The sequence below is a fragment of the Balaenoptera physalus genome (assembly GCF_965194825.1).
Source record: "Balaenoptera physalus genome assembly, chromosome: 14".
NCBI lineage: Eukaryota > Metazoa > Chordata > Mammalia > Artiodactyla > Balaenopteridae > Balaenoptera > Balaenoptera physalus.
This window is the reverse complement of record NC_138893.1, coordinates 54,772,503-54,797,285: the sequence shown is the minus strand read 5'-3', so window position 1 is coordinate 54,797,285 and position 24,783 is coordinate 54,772,503. Positions and strand designations below refer to the sequence as shown.

At 36.0% G+C, this 24,783-nt stretch overlaps 1 protein-coding gene across 2 annotated transcripts in view; it reads left to right on the top strand.

The window, feature by feature from the left end:
• CC2D2B (coiled-coil and C2 domain containing 2B) overlaps positions 1-24,783 on the top strand; it is a 102,109-nt gene that overhangs the window by 50,673 nt on the left and 26,653 nt on the right. Inside the window, exons 18-24 of one of the 2 annotated variants that reach the window (XM_082423828.1) lie at positions 36-239; positions 5,847-5,939; positions 8,977-9,068; positions 13,558-13,728; positions 14,952-15,051; positions 15,844-15,953; positions 20,741-20,837. In XM_082423828.1, the coding sequence (XP_082279954.1) occupies positions 36-239; positions 5,847-5,939; positions 8,977-9,068; positions 13,558-13,728; positions 14,952-15,051; positions 15,844-15,953; positions 20,741-20,837 (867 nt within the window). Of the gene's footprint in view, positions 1-35; positions 240-5,846; positions 5,940-8,976; positions 9,069-13,557; positions 13,729-14,951; positions 15,052-15,843; positions 15,954-17,573; positions 20,838-24,783 lie in introns of those variants that run through there. The other variant, XM_082423827.1, reaches the window with a different exon arrangement.

Genomic DNA, 24,783 nt, shown 5'->3' with positions numbered 1-24,783 from the left:
TTAAGTAAAGACTTTACATTATTTGTGTTTTATAGTACATGAAACGTAAAGAACAGGATATTCCAAAGTATTTTCGTCTCAAACAGTTGCAAGATGAATTTAACTTTGTTTCTGAAGAGGAAATGAAAAAGAGTAAACGTTTCCAGCTATTGCAACTTAGAAATGCAGGTCAATTAGATGTTTTCCTTCTGCAGCAAATACCCCTCTATGACAGAGAGATTCCAGATTTACTCTTCCAGGTACTTGGTTTCTATTTGAATATAGTTTATTCTATGATAAGTTAATGTTTAGCTGCTTTAAATCTATCTTAATTTTTCTTAAAACTGATAATCTGTAGACAACAATTTTCCTCTCTTAAATTTTTTTTTTAATTGAAGTATAGTTGATGAACAATATTTATATAAGTTTTACAGGTGTACAATATAGTGATTCACAACTTTTAAAGGTTATACTCCATTTATAGTTATTTATAAAATATTGCCTATATTCCCTGTGTTGTACAACATATCCTTGTAGCTTATTTTATATATGATGGTTTGTACCTCTTAATCTTCTAGCCCTATATTGCCCTTCCCCACTTCCCTCTCCCCACTTGTAACCACTAGTTTGTTCTTTATATCTGTGAGTCTCTTTTTTTTTGTTGTTATATTCAGTTGTTTGAAACAATATGTTTTGTTGGACATATTAGGCAACATGTTGGACATGGATAGGCAACGGTCATGTCCATGTTGATAATACTTTCTCTTTCACAATTAAGTCGAGCTTGTTTCATGGGAATTTTTCTTGATTTTTTTGGGATCCCCTTTTCTTTAGGCATTAAAAATGTATAGCTCTCCCAAATTTCAGAAAGTCCTTAGCTTAACTTTGCAACTTAGTTGTCCCAACAACCTATTTCACAGCCAGACTCCTTTAAGTATATTATAAATTTATGTAAATATTGTGGTTTTTATTGTAAAATGTATCACCAATTTAATAGCAACTTTGGGGGATAAGGGAGAGAAACACTGCCAGGTTAAACTTACACTTGATTATAAAGCACAAATAATTTCAGAAACTTTAAAATGTGGGGAAAAAAGAAAGAAAGAAAAGTTCATCTTATGCTGTGTAGTGATGGCGTGCTGGAGCCTGCTGGCACCAGCTGGTAAGAGCCTGTTGTGTGCATCTCTTCCCAGCTCCACCTTCAGTGATTTCATGTTGGTTGCTTTAAATGTATTGCTGGGAGAATGTCTACACCATAAATCAGCAAATGCTGCAAACTGGGGCTTCCCCTCCCACTCCCAGAGAACTGGCTGTTAAACATTTACCAGCACTCCACTAGGCTTAAAAGAATGGAATTATAAGAGCTAATTCCTGTAGAAAAAAACAATTGTACTAATCCTAACACTTGTGCTTGCAAAGAGATGGTTCAAGAAGAAAGAAACCAGTGTTTCATCTCTGAAGAAAACGCCTGTGTAGTAGAATTACCACTGTAGGGTGATGTCAGCCAGCTTAAAGATAGCAGATGCTGATGAAGGATATTGAGGTTTATATATCTTATGAGTCAGAAAGAGTGAATGCCTTATACTAAAATTGGTTATAACAGGTTTATTAATTTAACTCTGGTGAATTATTATCAATTGATAAAAAAAAGATAAACTTTTTGATATTTGTTTTCATTTGATTCTGGACTGAAGGGAAAGAGCAGCAAGCCACTTAATATTAAAAATAGCAAAAGTTACTTATAAAAAGGTTTATGTTTTTTTCTTGTTGTTGCCACTCAGCCATCCTTTAGCTGTTATACCCTAATATAGAGGAGACACAAACAAAACTATACAGGACTCATTACATTTAAAACTCAAGTAATAGTGGGAAGACAGTCATGGCTGAACAAAGTGGATTGTCTGAGAATCTCTTTTGGTGTGGCTCAGAGGTGAAAGAGGAAATGCAAATTAATGATTTTTCAATGATAATATCATGGCACCACCGGTTAGCACATATGACTATTATAGTCATAGGATTTGCAGATTATTCATTATTTTCACAAACATGGGTGAGTAGAAATATATGTATTCACAAACAGACCAATTGATATTTGGCTTTGGAAAACATTGCTCATCTTTTAATTGTGATTCATCTATTTTGAGACCTTAGGAATTTCAGTTAGTAAACTGCAGTGGGACGGCCTTGGCTTAGAATGGCTGAAAAGTTATTCAGTTTCCTCCTGCTTCTCTCAATGATTAAATTCAATTCTACAGTTCCATAAACTACTATGGGCAAAGCACAATGCTCAGCATAATTGAGGATATAACATCATAAAAAAGGAATAGTTTCTGCTTCTGAAACTAGGGGCTTTGCTAACTTTCCTTATCTTATACAAACGATTCAGAGAACACAAAAAGAGGGAAAGCAACCCAACTCATTTTCTGAGGTTGATGACCTTCATGCCAAAATTGGGCAAAGAAAGCAAAAAATGATCATTTTAGGTCAATTTCACTTATGAGCATAGATGTGAAATTACTAATAAAATTTTAACAAATCAAAAAGCAATATATTATGTATAAATATATAATTATACACCATAATCTAGTAAGGTTTATTTCCAGATAACAGAGCTAAGCTAATCTAATTAAGGAATCTATTAATATAATTTACCACATTAACAGACTTAAGGAAGGAAAAAATATGCTCCTTTTAAATGCCCAAGGGACTTCCCTGGCGGTCCAGTGGTTAAGACTTCGCCTTCCAATGCAGAGGGTGTGGGTTCCATCCCTGGTCGGGGAGCTAAGATCCCACATGACCGGAGACGTCTTCAGCCTGTCCCCCTCCTCCTCCTCCTCCCTCCGTCTTACTCCCCCCACCTGGTCCTCCTCCCCGCTTCCTCCTCCTCCCCCTCCTCCTCCTCCTCTAGTTTGTTTACAAGAAATATGAGGAATAAAGGAACAAGTTAAATGGCACCACAAAGAAACAATTAGACAAATTTGGAATGTGGGCCAACTGGCTAGCAAGTACAACTGTTTCTCTCTGTTGCATTTTGATCTCTTTAAAAAGTCATCATTTTTAGACCTAAATAGACATTTCTCCAAAGACATACAGATGGCCAACAGGCACATGAAAAGATGCTCAATATTGCTAATTATTAGAAAAATGCAAATCAAAACTACAGTGAGGTACCTCCTCACACTAGGCAGAATGGGCATCATCAAAAAGTCTACAAATTAAATAAATGCTGGAGAGGGTGTGGAGAAAAGGGAACCCTCCTACACTGTTGGTGGGAATGTAAATTGGTGTAGTCACTGTGGAGAACAGTATGGAGGGTCTTTAAAAACTAAAAATAGAGTTACCATATGATCCAACAATCTCACTCCTGGGCATACATCGAGAGAAAACTCTAATTCGAAAAGATACATGCACCCCAATGCTCATAGCAGCACCATTTACAATAGCCAAGACATGGAAGCAGCTTGAGTGTCCATTGACAGATGAATGGATAAAGAAGATGTGGTACATGTATACAATGGAATATTACTCAGCCATAAAAAGAATGAAATAATGCCATTTACAGCAACATAGATGGACCTAGAGATTATTATACTAAGTGAAGTAAGTCAGAAAGAGAAAGACAAATACCATATGATATCACCTTCAGTTTAGGAAATGCATTACAAAGTCTTAAAAAGAGAGCTGTGCAATTATGTGCTCATACACATACATCCCTTGATGGTATTAGGTTTGCTAGGAATTTCCAGGCTGGAATCAGTAGCAATTTTCTAGAATTTTGTAAAGCCATCATTTGGCTGTCTCATGTAAAGCTTGTTCTCAATAAAATAAGATGAAAGAAAAAAATATCATATGATACCACTTATATGTGGAATGTAAAAAAATGATACAAATGAACTTATTTACAAAACAGAAACAGACTCATAGACATAGAAAACAAATTTATGATTACCAAAGGGGAAAGGGATTGGGGGAGGGATAAATTAGGAGTTTGGGATTAGCAGATACAAACTACTATATATAGAATAAATAAACAACAAGATCGTACTCTATAGCACAGTGAACTTTATCCATATCTTGTAATAACCTATAATGGGAAAAAAATCTGAAAAGAATATATATATTATATATATATGGAGATATACAATATATATATATGGTGAAAAAACAGCAATTGGTGAAATTTGGATATTGGACTATTATGTAATATTGATAATTGAATAGTAGATATATTGGAAAATTGTTAGTTTTGTTGTCTGTGATTATGGCACTGTGGTTGTGTCCTTAGTTTTTGGAGATTCATGCTGAAGTACTTATTTAGGAGTGAAGTGTCATGGTGTCTGTAATTTATACTTTGAGATATTTTAGCCAAAAAAAAGAAAACAAAAGAAACAGATTAAGCAAATATGGCAAAATATTAATTACTTAATCTAAAGGGTAGGTTCATAGATTTTAACATTCTTTCTAATTTTCTGTATGTTTGAAAAACTTGAGGAAAAATTAAAAACAAAAAATAAATAGCATTCTATACATCAACAAAAACCCATTAAAAATGTAACTTAACAAAGATACACCCTGCAATAGCAATAAAAACTCTTAGATTCATAGGAGTATATTGAACAAAACATGTACAAAAACTTAATGGAGAGAATTATAAAACATTTTTGAATGGTGTAAAATTAGATTCAGACCTCACAAAAGAAATAAATACCATGTGTAATGAAGATTACACATGAAATGCAAAACTTTAAATGTATATCTTAAACTTGGGCAGGAAAGTATTAAACAAAACACAAAAAGTATAAATTATAAAGAAATAGGTTAATAAACTTGATAATATTAAAATTTAAACCCCACAGATTAGGAAAAGATATTTGCAAATTATATATTAATTAATAAAAATATCCAGAGTATTTAAGTGACTCCTATAAATTAATACTTTTAAAATAAATAAAGTGATATGAAATAGTAATATAATATATCCTTAGGTAAAAAGCTGTTACTTGTCAACAGGATTAATTTCAAGATTTCTTGTGGATAATTAGAAAAACAAATAAATTACTTTCAGATAATTTACTTAAGATAAGAGATACTTCATAATTTTTGTGTCATCTTTAATGCTCTCTATAATGTAAAATGATTTCAGTGTGCAGTTAGGAACATATCTCACAAATGCAGATATAACAGATGCAATTTATTCTAAATTATATAGATGAAGCATCCTGACAAATAATCTTATACCAACTGCTGGATGTTAAATTAAAGTTATTGATTATGGTCAGCATATTTTGACTACTTACTGTATGTCATGCACTTTATAGATATTGTTTCAGTTAAATCTCACAGCAATCCTGTGACATATTAATAACAGTAATATTATAATTATTACAAAAGAGGAAACTGAGGTCTGCAGTAGTTAATCGACTTTTTCCCAAACCACAAAGTTAATAAATGGCAGGGCCAACTTGAATCCAGGACTATGGCCTCCAAAGCCCACTCTCTTGACCCTTATACTCTACCACTTTCCATTTCTTTTGTTTCTAGTGATTACCAGGTAAATGCATTCATGAAGAATAGTTCTCAATCGTCTTTACATTTTCTTATAATTTTCTCAATCGCAAATTTTTTCTCAATCATTACTCAGTTTTAAAAGATGAATGGACCTCCTCCTAGAAGCAAACAAAATATGTGTTCTTAGTTAATTCTCAGTGGGAGAATCTAAAAGAAATATTCTCTCCTCTCAATTCCAGAACGTTGCCAATATCTCCTACACATGAACTGAAATGAGTAGTTAATATTTTATTGCTGTGCATCGTATCTAAACTCTGTTACATTCAAGAAATGAAACTAATTTAATTCTCTGTTTATAGGAATATGAAAGTCAGATAGAGAAGGATATGTCCATTTCAGATATGAATTCTATTACCGCACAAAGGATTAATTCTGCCAATTTTCTGAAAAAGGTAACAACAACAAAATAGTTTTATCAATATGTTTGAATTTACTTTTGTGAAAACTGGTCTGCTGGATGCACAGTACTCTACTCTTCCCAGAGAGTCAGATGGACAGACCTGCCTACTCATAACCTCTTTCTGATCACTGAGGGGTTTTCTGTTCTATTCAGACTTCCTTTTCAGAGTTAGTTACTGACCATCTGTAAATGTACACTGTTGATGTACATTGTTGATGCAGCAGTTACTTCAATTGACAGCAAACTCATTATTAAAGCATATCCCAACTGTTTCTGTTTACAAATGAACGTTAAAGACTTCCCATCTCTTTTTGACCCTAAAAGTTCACTTTGGGAAGTACGCCAGCATTTTGCCAGAATCCCTAGTTTTATTAATAACTCATAATGCCGTACACCAGAGCAGTTCATGGGACAAAGGGATGGAGGAGCTACTAGGAGACAGAACACCCTAACAAAGCCTGAACCAGGTTTGAGGTGGAATCCCTCACTGAATTTCACCCCTGATTTCTTTGCACTGACCCCTCATCACTCCAGGGACTGTATATATAGATCCATAATGCCCAGCACAGTGCTCTTCACTCAGAAAATGTTGAGAAATGTTTGAACAGTTAATGAAGTAAAGGATAAAATTGCAGGCTGAGGAGGTTTCTAAGACTTCTGCAAGAGTAGAATCTATAGCCTTTGCTATAGGGCACCAGAGCAGCCTTTTAGGGTAACTTGAAAAGAAGCAGAGAGCCATGGAAAGATCTAAGAGATACATACAAATCCCTCATGGAGACAGGAGAGAAGCAACCTTGTGTGACTAGAAGAGCCCTAGGCAGGTGTGTGAAGACCTGTTCTGACCATCCTGTTTGTCTTTGGGAGGGTAATCTATGCACTGAGTCCTGCTTTATTGTTCTATAAAAACAGACAATAAAAATGCCTGCCTTGCTTTACTTCTGAAGTAAGGGGCAAGTAAGATAAAACCTCAAGTGCTATGCTAGTTTGTACTCTGCTCCTATGGAAGTGTGGCAGAAATGCAGACCACGATAGCTATTGTAGCCTGAAAGAGCACCTCCTCTTTATCGCTGGCAGGCGTTTTTTTCCACTCACTCTTGCCCCTCTTACACCTTCTTCATTAGCTCCATATATATTTTTTTAAGTTGAGATGTGATTTAATAATGATATTTATGTCTTAGGAAATAAAGAGGTGTTCTTACTTATAAGAAAAGAGAATACGTATCCTTCTTATGCCTTCTCTTTTTTTGGTGTATGAGGAAGCCCAGAAGGGAGGGCAGCAAAAGATCAGGAAGGTGGTAAGAGAGCAAGTGTCTGAGGATTCTTGACCTTCATATAGGAATCCTGGGAAGGAGCTTTAAGAACATTGTGTGATTGGGTTTCACCTCCTTGTGAAGACTTCTTTGCTATCTCAGGATAGTTTAAAACTACAAGTTCAAGGGATAATTACTTTAATTACAGGTACTGGAATCCTGCATTGACACTGGAGGCCTAATAGGGCCCTAATAGGGCCACCGGTGTTTAAATCCTGCTGTGGGAGGGACTGTGAGTTATATGCATTACACTTCCTGCCGTGTTACTGGGGTCAGTGGTGGCTGAGGCCGGGATGGGAGCAGTAAAGTCCCAGCAGTCTCAAGGATTGCTAGATAAAGTTTTGCTGAAATATTTGCATCTAAGAGGCCAGTGCTTCTCCTCAAGCTGTCCCTTTCATTAATTTACTCAATAAATACTTATTGAGCACCTGCTATGAATCAGTCATTACACTAGACATTGGAATTACAGCAGTAAACAAAACACACTAAAATCCCTGGCCTCCTAGAGGAGGTCGTTCTGGTGGGGGAAGTCAGATAATGAACAGAACATTAGTATGTTAGAAAGTGATATGCACCATGACAAGTGAAGTAGGAAGAGAGAACAGGAGTGTGTATGGGGGTGGGTGTCGGGTGTGATTTTAGATAAGGGAGAGCCTTCCTTAGATCAAGGAAAGCCCTCGAGAAGCTAACGCTTCAGCAAAAGACCTGAAGTGAACTGAAGGAGCTAGCCATGGAGCTTTTTTGGGAGAAGAACATTCCAGGCTGATGGAACCACATGTGAAAACTGTGAGGAAGGAATATGCGTGGCCTATGGGAGGAACAGCAAGGAGCTCAGTCTGTGTGATAGCAAGGGAGCAAGGGAGAGGGAGAGAGAAAGAGAGAAAGACAGAGAGAGAAAGTACAAATGAGAAGGCTCAAGCACAATGATGGGGTCAGAGGGAAGAGGGGTGTGGTTCACCTTCAAAGGAAACAATTTGTACCCCACATGGCAGGGTAATTCTTAGGAATTATAATTTCCCATTCTCTTATCACCCCATTTTCCTATCGAATTTAAGCAGATCATTAGGCTCTAGGTTACATTATCTCCGGGATGATTTGTGGCAGGACAGAAAGCAGAAAATTGCCTCCAGACACACTTCTTCCTGGTTTCATTTCTAAAAGTCTAAACCTGTTGTGAAACATGGGGTTAGAGGAGAAAGGGAGGGATTTCCTCAGACTAAAAAGAAGAATTTCAGAGTCCTTGGAGGAACCAAGGTCTGTGGGTTCTGCAAGTAGCAAGGGCTTAGGGGAATGGCTGTGTTCAAGCACTAAATATCTTACCAAGCTGACAGAATGAGAGCTTAAGGTCAGAATAGAATGGACTCAAAGGAAATACAGAAATGTGATCACATTTCCTTGTGGATCAAGATTTGTGTGTGTACAAGTGACTGTTGTAGAAACACATTCACAGGATAATCATCTCCTTTGGTGAAGATTAGTTCTGTCTACGTATACTATGAGTTAGGTGGAAAAAGAGATGAGAGGGACATTAATGAGAACGTTAGGAATGATTTTAATAATGGTAGCAAACAGAACCATACTTTCACTTATCTAATTCCCCTTTCCATTCATTGCTTGAAAAAATTAGGAGTAAAAAATAGTGACACCAGTAGCATTGTATATACTTAATCTTAAAATATAAACTGTGCACTTCTTTAAATTCTAAAATTTTTTTTGTAGATGAGAAGGTTGATAATGAAAAGAATTGCCAAAGTTAGCAAATTTAACTTATCAGATATTGTGGCTGATTATGAAGAAATTGTATCTGCAAGGTACATACTAAAATTATTATTATTTAAGTACAAAATATAAAGCTATAAGATAATACCTTCAAAGTCCTCTAATAAGTTCTCTATCTTTATATTAATCAAGTTAATGTCAAAATGCAATTACAAAGCATATAATGAAATACAGTGACTTAAATATTTTTGGTCATTTTAAAGTTGCATTTTGGACATAACTATATGATTTATATTTTCAATTGTATGATATTTTAGATTTTAACCCTCTGCTTATTGATAGTTTTTAGGGCAAGAATGAAAAAAAAAAAAAAAGAAATACCTTTGTCCCAAATTAGTTTTGCCCTAAGATTTCCCTGTCCCGAGACTGCTACTGGAAAAGTCATTGCTGGTAGCACCACACACTAAGCCTGTAATCTCTCCCTTTCAAAACTGAATCCTCAGCCATATAAGGGCTCTGTGATCCACAGGCAGCAGTTGGGGGAGCCTTTGGCTGAAGTAACTCAGTTCTCATACTGTCCTATCTGGGAAACTTAAGGGTAGGAACAGGAATTAGGGATGCTGCGTTTGGGGAAACAGCCCTGGGGCCACTTGCAGATTCTTACTATTAATAATAAGGTTTTAATTGGTGTAGGATGCTGAAATCTATTTTTTTGCGGGGGGGGGTTCTATTCTAAAATATACCTTGAAGTAATTCTTTCATGGGCACATTTTTTAAATGAAAACTTACTTTTTAAAAATTTTTACTGGGGTAGGGACTTCCCTGGTGGCGCAGTGGTTAAGAATCCGCCTGCCAATGCAGGGGACACAGGTTAGAGCCCTGGTCCGGGAAGATCCCACATGCTGCGGAGCAACTAAGCCCGGGTGCTACAACTACTGAGACCACGCGCCACAACTACTGAAGCCCGTGTGCCTAGGGCCTGTGCTCTGCAACAAGAGAAGCCACCACAATGAGGAGCCCATGCACCGTAAGAAGAGTAGCCCCTGCTCGCCGCAACTAGAGAAAGCCCTTGTGCAGCAACGAAGACCCAACACAGCCAAAAATAAATAAATTTTTAAAAATAAAATTTTTACTGGGGTAGAGTTGATTTACAATGTTGTGTTAGTTGCAGGTGTCCAGCAAAGGGAATCTGTTACACATATACATATAACCACTCTTTTTTAGACTCTTTTCCCATATAGGCCATTACAGAGTGTTGAGTAGAGTTCCCTGTGCTATACAGTAGGTCCTTATTAGCTATCTATTTTGTATATAGTAGTGTGTGTGTGTCAATGATGAAAACTTATTTTTTTTAAACTTTTTATTTTTTATTGGAGTACAGTTGATTAACAATGTTGTGTTAATTTCAGGTGTACAACAAAGTGATTCAGTTATACATATACATGTATCTATTCTTTTTCAAATTCTTTTCCCAGTCAGATTGTTACAGAATATTGAGCAAGAGTTCCCTGTGCTATACAATAGGTCCTTGTTGGTTATCCATTTAAAATATAGCAGTGTACATGTCAATCCCAAACTCCCTAACTATCCCTCCTCCCCTCCCTTCCCCCAGGTAACCATAAGTTCGTTCTCTAAGTCTGTGAGTCTGTTTCTGTTTTGTAAATAAGTTTATTTGTATCTTTTTTTTTTTAGATTCTGCATATAAGTGATATCATATGATAGTTCTATTTCTCTGTCTCACTTCACACAGTATGACAAGCTCTAGGTCCATCCATGTTACTGCAATGGCATTATTTCATTCTTTTTAATGGCTAATATTCCATTGTATATATGTACCACATCTTCTTTATCCATTCTTCTGTTAATGGACGTTTAGGTTGCTTCCATGTCTTGGCTATTGTAAACAGCGCTGCAATGAACATTGGGGTGAATGTATCCTTTCTGACCATGTTTTTCTCCAGGTATATGCCCAGGAGTCGGGTTGCAGGATCATATGGTAGCTCTATTTTTAGTTTCTTAAGGAACCTCCATACCATTCTCCATAGTGGCTGCACCAATTTACATTTCCACCAACAGTGTAGGAGGGTTCCCTTCTCTTCACACCCTCTCCAGCGTTTATTGCTTATGGATTTTTTGATGATAGCCATTCTGACTGGTGTGAGGTGATATCTCATTGAGGTTTTGATTTGCATTTCTCTAATAATTAGCGATGTTGAACATCTTTTTTTAAATTAATTTTTATTGGAGTATAGTTGCTTTACAATGTTGTGTTAGTTTCTACTGTACAGCAAAATGAATTGGCTATACATATGCATATATCCCCTCTTTTTTGGATTTCCTTCCCATTTAGGTCACCACAGTGCATTAAGTAGAGTTCCCTGAGCTATACAGCATCTTCTTATTAGTTATCTATTTTATACATAGTATCAATAGTGTGTACGTGTCAATCCCAATCTCCCAATTCCTCCCACTCCCCCTTTCCCCCTTGGTATCCATATAGTTTCTTCTCTACATCTGTGTCTGTATTTCTGCTTTGCAAATAAGATCATCCATACCATTTTTTTAGATTCCACATATATGCGTTAATATATGATATTTGTTTTTCTCTTTCGACTTAACTTCACTCTGTATGACACTCTCTAGGTCCATCCACATCTCTACAAATGACCCAATTTTGTTCCTTTTTATGGCTGAGTAATATTCCATTGTATATATGTACCACATCTTCTTTATCCCTTCCTCTGTTGATGGACATTTAGGTTGCTTCCATGTCCTGGCTATTGTAAATAGTGCTGCTGTGAACAGTGGGGTGCATGTGTCTTTTTGAATTATGGTTTTCTCTGGTTATATGCCCAATAGTGGGATTGCTAGGTCATATGGTAGTTCTATTTTTAGTTTTTTAAGGAACCTCCATACTGTTTTCCATAGTGGCTGTATCAATTTACATTCCCACCAACAGTGCAAGAGGGTTCCCTTTTCTCCACACCCTCTCCAGCATTTATTGTTTGTGGATTTTTTTTTTAATAAATAAATTTACTTATTTATTTTTGGCTGCATTGGGTCTTCGTTGCTGTGCACGGGCTTCCGCTAGTTGGGGCGAGCGGGGGCTACTCTTCATTGCAGTGCGCAGGCTTCTCATTGCAGTGGCTTCCCTTGTTGCGGAGCACAGGCTCTAGGCACGTGGACTTCAGTAGTTGTGACTCGTGGGCTCTAGAGTGCAGGCTCAGTAGTTGTGGCACACGGGCTTAGCTGCTCCGCGGCATGTGGCATCTTCCTGGCCCAGGGCTCAAACGTGTGTCCCCTGCATTGGCAGGTGGATTCTTAACCACTGTGCCACCAGGGAAGCCCATTTGTGGATTTTTTGATGATAGCCATTCTGACTGATGTGAGGTGATATCTCATTGTAGTTTTGATTTGCATTTCTTTAATAATTAGTGTTGTTGAACATCTTTTCGTGTGCCTCTTGGCCATCTGTATGTCTTCTTTGCAGAAATGTCTATTTAGGTATTCTGCCCATTTTTTGATTGGGTTGTTTGTTTTGATGATATTAAGCCACATGAGCTCTTTGTAAATTTTGGAGACTAATCCCTTGTCAGTCACATTATTTGCAAATATTTTCTCCCATTCTGTGGGTAGTCTTTTCATTTTGTTTATGGTTTCCTTTGCTATGCAAAAGCTTTTGAGTTTAATTAGGTCCCATTTGTTTATGTGTGTTTTTATTTCCATTACTCTGGGAGATGGGTCGAAAAAGATATTGCTGTGATTTATGACAGAGAGTGTTCTGCCTATGTTTTCCTCTAAGAGTTTTATAGTGTCTGGTCTCATATTCAGGTCTTTAATCCATTTTGAGTTTATTTTTGTGTACGGTGTTAAAGAATGTTCTACTTTCATTTTTTTTACATGTAGCTGTCCAGTTTTCCCGGCACCATTTGTTGAAGAGACTGTCTTTCCTCCATTGTATAGTCGTGCCTCCTTTGTTGTATTTATAGATTAATTGACCATAGGTGCATGGGTTTACTTCTGGGCTTTCTATCCTGTTCCATTGATCTATATTTCTACTTTTGTGCCAGTACCATACTGTTTTGATGACTATAGCTTTGTAGTATAGTCTGAAGTCTGTGTTTTATTATCAGTCTTTGGAGGAAAATAGGTGTGACCATAAAGCTATAATTGCATAGGTTTGTGTTGCCAAGGTTGGCAGCACATATAACTAACTCCTATTCAGAACCACGTAGAAAAGTTGAGTATCTAACCACTTTCAAGAGAACTATTCCTAAAAAATGAATAATCCTTTGATATAACATCATGTTTCATGGATTTACCTCTCCATGCCCTTGTTTCTTCTTGGACCATACACCCAAATGACGTGGAGCAATCACATTCTCTCTTAACATAGCATCTCTTCTATGCTCAGGAAAAGATTCTTTCCTTGGGTCTAAGACAACTTTGTCTCCCCTCCACAATGGAGAGAACATGGTTCAGAATAATGGCCTTATTTATAATAATTAATTTTAAAAATTGATATCTTTCAAATTTTAAGTTATCTTGTATCTATGTGATTGATCATTTTTTACTCTTTAGCCATTTGACACGTGCAGTTTGTAAGCTTCTTGAACGACGAAGAAAGTTAAAGCCTCAGAGGCAAGAAAGGAAAAAAGTGGCAACAGAGACTATCTGTGATGGAGATATTAAGATTCTTGTCAGAATATTGAGGGCTTATAATATTCCTACAAGGAAAGCAATAGTTAATAGGTAAGGCAATTGCACCAATTTTTGGAGTTGCAAAAGATGTCTTAAATGTAAATTTCTATACTGTCTTCTTAATAAAACTTTGTACTTTATTAATACTCAATATACAGAAACTGAATGAAAGTTGCAATCTTCGTTTGGATAGTCAAACTTACTGTCTTTGCTGTGTATTACAAATTTTCAGAAGTTTGAGATGCCCAAAGTACCTTTAACATGTATATTTTTGGGTGCTATATCAAATAAATACCTTCTGTCCCTATTCCCTATTGTGAAAACTTAAGCTGCTATTGCTAACTACACTGTTCTCTGCCACTGTCCCCTCACAGTATTGGAAGTATATGGACTACAGGAGAGAGTAAGCTCCTTTTTGGATTTATCATTTTAGGTGACTTCTACAAAAATCAGATCTTACCTATCTCTTCTGCAGGCAGTCAGTGTGTTTTATTTGCGTTTCTTGGGCAGAGGATATGTAGGGTCAGAGTGGCCAAATTAAGGTGTCATGAATATTAAATACTCATGAATATTTAGTATAACCTGAATATCAAGTGTTTCATATATTTAATCTCATGTATAATTTATATATTGTGAATATTTAGTGCCCAGGTACCTCAGGAATACCGAGTATCCCTCTCTGTCTACATTTAACACTTATGTGCTCTACTTGCTTATTTTATGTTTATCACATCCCATGAACTCTACATATGAAAAACAAATATTTTGCTTACTAGCTATGAATCTATAGTTAAAACCTCTTAAAGGTTTTGCCTGTGTTTTATATTATAAAATATGACTTTATTTATGATAGAATTGATATTCTCAAAACAAATGCACATTTCAAGGCTGTTTTGTGAAATAAGGACATTATAAAATTACCACCATTTTCTATAATAATTTGTAAAAGAAAGAATATTGTAACACCAAAAATAGGAAGAATATAGTCTCAAAGTATTACTTGCCCTATTTTTTTCCTTTTGCTGAGGGTCAGTGAAAACTCTGTCACAGACTGGTTCCAATCCATAGTTCAGCATTTAGGAGCTACCCTTTCAGAGTAGTGATTGTCACGTATTTATCTCTAACCACCTATGTTATGAAGATCCAAAGCAAACTCTGTAAGATCCAGGGTAGCTGACTTATATACCTCTATAAGCATAAGCAAAAACCCAGCTACTCCCACCAAAACTAATATTAAAATTAATTAAAGTGCACATCTCTATATTGTTTTTCAGAAGAGCCTTGGGTATGCCTACTTATTTGATGTCACCCATGTCTCGCCTCAGACATAAAGAAACAATCAAATCCGTAGCCTCAGATGAGATCTTAAATGAGATAAGTATTTAACACTTCTATAAAGTGCTGTTTTGATCATGTTTTCCCTGAATTGCAACTGGCCCCTAACTGGACTATCCATCTAATTCTAGTTTACTTTCCATAACACAGTGAAGGTGCTCTTTATAAAATGTAATTCTAACTGTTTCATTCTCTGCTACCCTGCTCTCAGGGTCTATAGAATAAGGTGCAATCTCCTTACAATGGTAGCTCCTTAGAATGGCTACCAAACTCTGTAATGATCTGGTTCTTACATACGAATCAGCCACATTTCTCATCAGCCCACAGCGGTATCATATCATACTACTACTTGTTCTAGAAGGCCTCCATATATGCCCTTTCCTTTGCCTGGAATGGCCACTATACCTCCGTGTTATTGGCCACATGAACTACTATTTAATGTTTCAAAGCTCAAGCCCAAGCAATATTTTCTCTGTGAAGTTCTCCTTGTCCTCACCCCAGAGAGTTAATCATTCTCTCTCCTGAGTAACCATTATACCTTGAATATATTTCTTACATTTCACTGCAATTATTTGTTTACCTGTTTATTTTCTCCTGATAGACTTAAGATAAAAATCTTTAAGGATTTCCATTTATTTTTGGATCCTAGCAAAGTAGTACCTGATATTGAATAGGTTGAAGAAATGTTAATTGAATGAATGAATGAATAATGGTTGTTTGAAAAACTGGAAAAAGTAAGCCATCCAGTTATCAGACAGTAACTAATCTCTACCTTTTATCAACTATATAAAATATTACAAAAATCTAGTCAGTGTTAATTATGTGTTTCAGGATACTGTGCACCCCTTTGTGGAAGTTTCCTTTCAGCACACTGTGTACCAAACCAGTATTGCAAGTGGATCTCATCCATGCTGGAACGAAGAAATTAAAGTAGATTTTATGTAAGTTGGAGTCCATTTTTCCTCAGCTTCTAAAATAGAGCAGTAACAAAATTATTTTCTTGAGCCGTTTATTGAAAATAATGATGGATATAGGCTTAATTTTTAAGTTTTTAAATTATGAAGTATTTCTTACATAGATATTAATATATATAATGTATATGTAAATATAAGTTCTGAGGAAAAATGATAAAATGAATACCTGTGTATCTACCATCTAGCTTAAAAAATGGAGTATTACCAATATTTTTGAAGGCTCCACTGTGCCAATAACTAATTGTATCCCCTTTCTTTCTCCCCAGAGGTAACAACCATGAATTTATGTTTATCATTCCCTCTCTTTATGATTTTAAATCATAGGTATTTATCCCTAGCTATGTTTTATTTACCTGTGGATGTTTTCCAACTTTATGTAAATTGAATGATCTTTTGCAATCTGTTTCTTTACTCTTATTTTGAGAGATCTATCCATATTCATACTTGTAACTATTCCTTCCTTCCTTTATTTTCACTTCAGTATAGTATTCCACTGTATTAAAATGCCATAATTTATTTATACTTTATCCTGTTGATGCAGATTTGCCTGGTTTTAATGTTTTGCTATTGCAAATAGTATTGCTCTGAACATTCTTGTACTTGTCATCTGGAACACACATGTAAGAGTTTCTTTTTAGGACAGCAGTTCTCAAAGTATTTTGTGCACTGAAATCACCTGTACAGCTTCTTTAAACAGATTTCTGGGCCCAATTCCATAGTTTCTAATTCAGTAGCTCTGGGGTAGGGCCTGATACATAATTCCATTTCTAACAAGTTCCCAGGTGTTACTGATGCTACTAGTCAGGGGACACTTTGAGACCCTTTGCTCTAGGATCTGTATCCAGGAGTGGAATTGCTTCAACTTTACTAGCTAATGCCAAATTTTTTTCTAAAGTGATTGTGCCAATACATACTCCCAACAGCGATATAAAAGTTCCTATTGTGCCACATCTTCAATAATATTTTGTATTTTTAAAATTAATTTTTCTAATACGGTGGATCTAAAGTGATATTCTTATTGTGGTTTAATTTACATTCCTGGATTTCTAATGAGATCGAGTTTCTTTTTTTTTCCATTTTAAACAAATTGATAGGCTTTATTTTTTAGAGCAGTTTAGGTTCACAGTAAAATTGAGCAGAAAGCACAGCGTTCTTATACATCCTCTCCCTACAACACACACACACAGCCTCCCTAAAGTGTCAGTGTGGTACATTTGTTACAATCAATGGACCAATGTTGACACATTATCAAAGTCCACAATTTACATTAGAGTTCACTCTTTGTGTTGTACATTCTATGGGCTTTGACAAATGTATAATGACATGTATCCACCACTGTAGTTATCATACAGCATAGTTTCACTGCCCTAAAAATGCTGTGTGCTTCACCCATTTATCCGTGCATCCTTCCCCTGGAACCTCTGGCAACCACTGATCCTTTCACTGCCACCATAGTTTTACATTTTCCAGAGTGTCATTGCATTTCAGGGTTCTCCATAAAAGCAGAACTAACAGGGTGTGTGTGTGTGTGTGTGTGTGTGTGTGTGTGTGTGTGTGTGTGTGTGTGTGTGTGTGTGTATGTCTGTTTGACTCTCTTTACCCTCTGTAATAGGGGTGCGCCTCATCCAATTGGTTGAAGGCTTAATAGAAAAAAGACTTACCCCACTTAGGAAGAGGGAATTCTGCCAGCACACTGGCTTCAGACTTGAACTGCAGCTCTTCCCTGGGCTTCCAGGCTGCCAGCTTACCCTGCAGATGTTGGGCTTGCCTTCCCCCCACAATCACGTGAGCCACTGTTACAGAGGGTAGTTTGCCTTACTCAACGTCTACTGACTTTTTTAATGTGGAAAGAACACTTAACATGACATCTACCCTTTTAACAAATTTTTAAGTGTGCAATATACTACTGCTGAATGTAGGTAAAATGTTGTACAGCAGATCTAGAGCTTATTCATCTTGCTTCCCTGAAGTTTTACGCCTGTTGATTAGTAACTCCCCATTTCCCCCTCCCCCCAGCCCCTGGCAACCACCATTCTGCTCTTTGACTCTATGAATTTGACTACTTTAGATGCCACATATAGGTGGAATCATGCAGTCTTTTTATGACTGGTTTATTTCATTTAGTATAATGTCCTCAAGGTTCATCCATGTTGCCACATATTGCAAAATTTCCTTCTTTTTAAAGGGTGAGCAGTATTCCGTATATATACCACATTTTCTTTATCCATTCATCTGTCAACAGACATTTAGCATACTTCCATACCTGGGCTGTGTGAATAGTGATGCAGTGAACATAAGAGTGCTAACATCTCTTTGATATTCTGATTCAGTTCTTTTGGATAAATACCTAGAAATGGGATTGCTAGATCATATGGTAGTTCTAGTTTTAATTTTTTGAGGAACCTGCATAACGTTTTCCATAGCAGCTGCACCATTTTACATTCCCACCAACAGTGTGCAGGGGTTCCAATTTTACACACCTTCACCAGCACTTGTTACTTTATTTTATTTTTTTTATAATAGCCATCCTAGCAAGTGTGAAGTGATATCTCATTGTAGCTTTGATTGCATTTCCCTGATTATTACTGAGTGTTTTATTATTAGCAATTTTGAGCGTTTTTTCATGTATTTATTAGCCATTTTTATGTCATTTTTGGAAAATGTCCATTCAAGTTTTAGTACATTTTAAAATCAGATTATTAGCTTTTTTACTATTGAGTTGTATGAGCTCTTTATATAAGTTGGAGATTAACCCCCTTATAATATATATGATTTGCAAATATTTTCTCCCACTCCATAAGTTGCCCTTGCACTCTGACGATTATTTCCTTTGCTTTGCAGAAGGTTTACAGTTTGATATAGTTCCACTTTTTTATTTTTGCTTTTGTTGCCTGTGCTTTGGTATCGTGTCCATGAAATTATTGCCACAACCAATGATGTCATGAAACTTTTCCCTTGTATTTTCTTCTAGAAGCTTTACAGTTTCAGGTCTTACATTTTAAATCTTTAATTCATTTTGAGTTGAATTTTGTGTATGGTATAAGATAAAGATCAAATTTGATTCTATTTTTTATTAACATCTTTATTGGAGTATAATTGCTTTACAGTGGTGTGTTAGTTTCTGCTTCATAACAAAGTGAATTAGCTATACATATACATATATCCCCATATCTCCTCCCTCAAATTTGATCCTTTTGCACATAGTTTTACCAACACCATTTGTTGAAGAGATTGTCGTTTCTTCATTGAGTAGTCTTGGCACCCTTGTCAAAGACCGGTTGACCTGACATAGATGTAGGGATTTATACCTAGGCTCTCTATTCTGTACCACTGGTCTATATGTCTGTTTTTAGGCCAGACTGTTTTGATTACTGTAACTTCATAATATATGTATTTTGAAATCAGGAAGTGGGATCTCCAGCTCTTCTTTCTCAAGGTTCATATTTGATGCTAAAGCTATATAAATAGGTTTTTGTAATTGAAAATAAAGTGCACTGATCAAGGCAAATTTAAAATGTAGAAATTAAAATTGTTCTCTAAACTCAATTAGCAATTTTCAGTTGTTACTTCCTATACATCTTTAGCTCTCCCTCGGGTAAAAGGAATATAAAGAACTGTCAACTACATCTGTTATCAAAGTCCTTTCTCTTTTCCTGGTGCCCTTACCCCCTTCTCTTGCCAATCTTGTTCAGCTCCCTCAATTTCTGCAGATCATATGGTTCTTGACTATTTGCATGGTTTTTTGATGGCATCCCTCTGACTTTTTTTTTTAACATCTTTATTTGAGTATAATTGCTTTACAATGCTGTGTTAGTTTCTGCTTTATAACAGAGTGAATCAGCTCTACATATACATGTATCCCCGTATCTCTTCCCTCTTGCATCTCCCTCCCTCCCACCCTCCCTATCCCACCCCTCTAGGTGATCACAAAGCACCGAGCTGATCTCCCTGTGCTATGCGGCTGCTTCCCACTAGCTATCAATTTTACATTTAGTAGTGTATATATGTTCATGGCACTCTCTCACTTTGTCCCAGCTTACCCTTCCCCCTCCCCGTGTCCTCAAGTCCATTCTCTAGTAGGTCTGCGTCTTTATTCCTGTCCTGCCCCTAGGTTCTTCATAACTTTTTTTTTTTTTTTTAGATTCCATATATATGTGTTAGCATACGGTATTTGCTTTCCTCTTTCTGACTTACTTCACTCTGTATGACAGACTCTAGGTCCATCCACCTCACTACAAATAACTCAATTTCATTTCTTTTTATGGCTGAGTAATATTCCATTGTATATATGTACCACAACTTCTTTATCCATTCATCTGTAGATGGACACTTAGGTTGCTTCCATGTCCTGGCTATTGTAAATAGTTCTGCAATGAACATTGGGGTGCATGTATCTTTTCAAATTATGGTTTTCTATGGGTATATGCCCAGGAGTGGGATTGCTAGATCATTTGATAGTTATATTTTCAGTTTTTTAAGGAACCTCCATACTGTTCTCCATAGTGGTTGTACCAATTTACATTCCCACCAACAGTGTAAGAGCGTTCCCTTTTCTCCACACCCTCTCCAGCATTTATTGTTTGTAGATATTTTGATACTGGCTTTAATGAAAGATAGCAGTTGTCCTGAAAGCACATAGATTTTCTTATCTTACACTTTATAAAAGAAAATAATACAGGCAATTTTATAGTCCTTTATGAATAATGCTTTTATAAAATCAATTAAGCATTTACATATATGTTTCTTATTTACAGCTTACCAGGACATGATTATAACGTCTCAAGCTTATCTAAAATAAAAGATAATATATATATCAACATTTTTGATGAAATGATTATTGAAAAACATGAGGTAAAGTAAAATAATTATAATAATCAATGTTGAAATAATTATAAGTTCAGACTGAATGAAGTCTATTAACATATTTGTAAATTTGGTTTTAGATACAATATCTATTTCCAACATTTTCTAAAAAGGATATGGGGCAACTTGAAATAAAATCAGACATATGACAAGTCAATTCAAAAATAACAGGGATCATAAACCACATATAAGAGGAAGAGAGATAAATATACCAAGAATTTGGGAAAAGTAGATTTCTGCAATTGAACGTTACATTTACATGTGAACTTGCAGTTAGCCAAGCTTTAGCGTATTTTTAAGGTTTGCTGCACTAAGCATATTTACTATGATAAAGGTATATACATTAAGATGCTTCACATTGTTTACTGACATGTAGCAAGATATCCAAAAGCAGTGGTTATGAACTGAAGGCAGGAATCTGGGGTATTGGCAGCTTTTTTCAAACTTCGGCCCTTCCCCAGATTCAGGTAAATAACAACAACAATCCCAGGGCTTGGAAATTGAATGCCATGGCTTTCTTGATATTCTTAACAAAATTGTCTATTATGATCATAGAATACTGCCAGTGGGGTTGGTCGTGGTGGTAAATGCCAAACCCATTTATGTCTAGTCCCTGCTTCCCTTACTACACATACTTTCTCTAATTTAAAAACTAGGATTATTGAGGCATAATTAGCATATAATAAACTGCACATAATTAAAGTGTATACTTTGACAAGTTTTGACATATATATACCCATGAAACCATCATCAAAGTCAAGATAATGAACATATCCACCACTCTCAAAGGTTTTCTCCTGCCGTGTTAGAATACCTCCCTCCTTCCTTTCCTTCCTCCCACCCCAGGCAACCACTGATCTGCTTTCTGTAACTATAGTTTACATTTTCTGGAATTTTATAGAAATGGCATCATACAGTATGCACTTTTTTCCCCTTGGTCTGGCAACTTTCACAGGAAAATTATTTTGAGATTTGTCTCAAAATTTGTATATTTATCAAATAGTTCATTAATTTTTATTGTATAGTGGTAGTCTATTGAACACATACATTCTGTTGTATGTTTAAATATTCAGCTGTTGATGGACATTTGGGTTTTCTTTGGGGGTGGCTATTATAAATAAAGCTGCTATGAGCATTTGTATATAAGTCCTTGTATGGACAAATGCTTTGATTTCTCTTGGGTAAATACATAGGAGTGAAATGGCTGGATCATATGGTAAGTGGACATTTAAGAAACTGCTAAACTGTTTTTCCAAAGTGATTGTACCATTTTTTATTTCCACCAGCAATGTATGAGACTAATAGTTCTTTCACATTCTTACAAACAAATGGTCAGACTTAAAAATTTTAGCCACTCTAATAACCGTGTGGTTGTATCTCATTGTAGTTTTAATTTGTATTTCCTAATGACTAATGATGGCCGGCACTTTTCCATGTATTTATTTGCTATCTGAATATCTTCTTTGGTGAAGTGTCGGTCCAAATCTTTTGACTACTTTTCAAATTGGGCTATTTGTTTTCTTATTATTGAGTTCTGAGGATTCTTTACATATTCTGTATACAAATGCTTTATCTGATATATGATTTACAAATATTTTCTCCCGGTATGTAGCTTGTCTTTTCATTTTCACAACAGTGACTTTTGAAGAGCAAAGTTTTAAGTTTTGATGAAGTCAAATTTATCAACTTGCTTTTGGTGTCATATTTTTTAGCTCTGTTTTTGCTTTATATATTTTGTAACTATTAGGTGCACATACTTTTTTTTAATTTTTGAATTTTATTTTATTTATTTTCTTTATACAGCAGGTTCTTATTAGTTACCCAATTTATACATATTAGGGTATACATGTCAATCCCAATCTGCCAATTCATCACACCCCCACCCCCACCCCCCCACCACTTTCCCCCTTGGTGTCCATACATTTGTTCTTTACATCTGTGTCCCAATTTCTGCCCTGCAAACCGGTTCATCTGTACCATTTTTCTAGGTTCCACATATATGCGTTAATATACGATATTTGTTTTTCTCTTTCTGACTTACTTCACTCTGTATGACAGTCTCTAGATCCATCCATGTCTCTACAAATGACCCAATTTCGTTCCTTTTTATGGCTGAGTAATGTTCCATTGTATATATGTACCACATCATCTTTATCCATTCGTCTGTAGGTGGGCATTTAGGTTGCTTTCATGACCTGGCTATTGTAAATAGTGCTGCAAGAACATTGGGGTGCATGTGTCTTTTTGAATTATGGTTTTCTCTGGGTATCTGCCCAGTAGTGGGATTGCTGGATCATATGGTAATTCTATTTTTAGTTTTTTAAGGAACCTCCATAGTGTTCTCCATAGTGTCTGTATCAATTTACATTCCCACCAACAGTGCAAGAGGGTTCCCTTTTCTCCACACCCTCTCCAGCATTTGTTGTTTGTAGATTTTCTGATGATGCCCATTCTAACTGGTGTGAGGTGGTACCTCATTGTAGTTTTGATCTGCATTTCTCTAATAATTAGTGATGTTGAGCAGCTTTTCATGTGCTTCTTGGCCATCTGGATGTCTTCTCTGGAGAAATGTCTATTTAGGTCTTCTGCCCATTTTTGGATTGGGTTGTTTGTTTCTTTGATATTGAGCTGCATGAACTGTTTATATATTTTGGAGATTAATCCTTTGTTCGTTGATTCATTTGCAAATATTTTCTACCATTCTGAGGGTTGTCTTTTCTTCTTGTTTATGGTTTCCTTTGCTGTGCAAAAGTTTTGAAGTTTCATTAGGTCCCATTTGTTTATTTTTGTTTTTATTTCCATTACTCAAGGAGGTGGATCAAAAAAGATCTTGCAGTGATTTATGTCAAAGAGTGTTCTTCCAATGTTTTCCTCTAAGAGTTTTATAGTGTCTGGTCTTACATTTAGGTCTCGAATCCATTTTGAGTTTATTTTTGTGTATGGTGTTAGGGAGTGTCCTAATTTCATTCTTTTACATGTAGCTGTCCAGTTTCCCCAGCACCACTTATTGAAGAGACTGTCTTTTCTCCATTGTATATCTTTGCCTCCTTTGTCATAGATTAGTTGATCATAGGTGCGTGGGTTTATCTCTGGGCTTTCTATCTTGTTCCATTGATCTATGTTTGTGTTTTTGTGCGCATAGATTAGTTGATCATAGGTGCGTGGGTTTGTCTCTGGGCTTTCTATCTTGTTCCATTGATCTGTGTTGCTGTTTTTGTGCCAGTACCATATTGTCTGGATTACTGTAGCTTTGTAGTATAATCTGAAGTCAGGGAGTCTGATTCCTCCAGCTCCGTTTTTTTCCTTCAAGACTGCCTTGGCTATTCGGGGTCTTTTGTGTCTCCCTACAAATTTTAAGATGATTTGTTCTAGTTCCAAAAAAAATGCCATTGGTAATTTGATAGGGATTGCATTGAATCTGTAGGTTGCTTTGGGTAGTATAGTCATTTCCACAATATTGATTCTTCCAATCCAAGAACATTGTATATCTCTCCATCTGTTGGTATCATCTTTAATTTCTTTCTTCAGTGTCTTATAGTTTTCTGCATACAGGTCTTTTGTCTCCCTAGGTAGGTTTATTCCTAGGTATTTTATTCTTTCTGTTGCAATGGTAAATGGGAGTGTTTCCTTAATTTCTCTTTCAGATTTTTCATCATTAGTGTATAGGAATGCAAGAGATTTCTATGCATTAATTTTGTATCCTGCAACTTTACCAAATTCATTGATTAGCTCTAGTAGTTTTCTGGTGGCATCTTTAGGATTCTCTGTGTATAGTATCATGTCATCTGCAAACAGTGACAGTTTTACTTCTTCTTTTCCAATTTGTATTCCTTTTATTTCTTTTTCTTCTCTGATTGCCGTGGCTAGGACTTCCAAAACTATGTTGAATAATAGTGGTGAGAGTGGACATCCTTGTCTTGTTCCTGATCTTAGA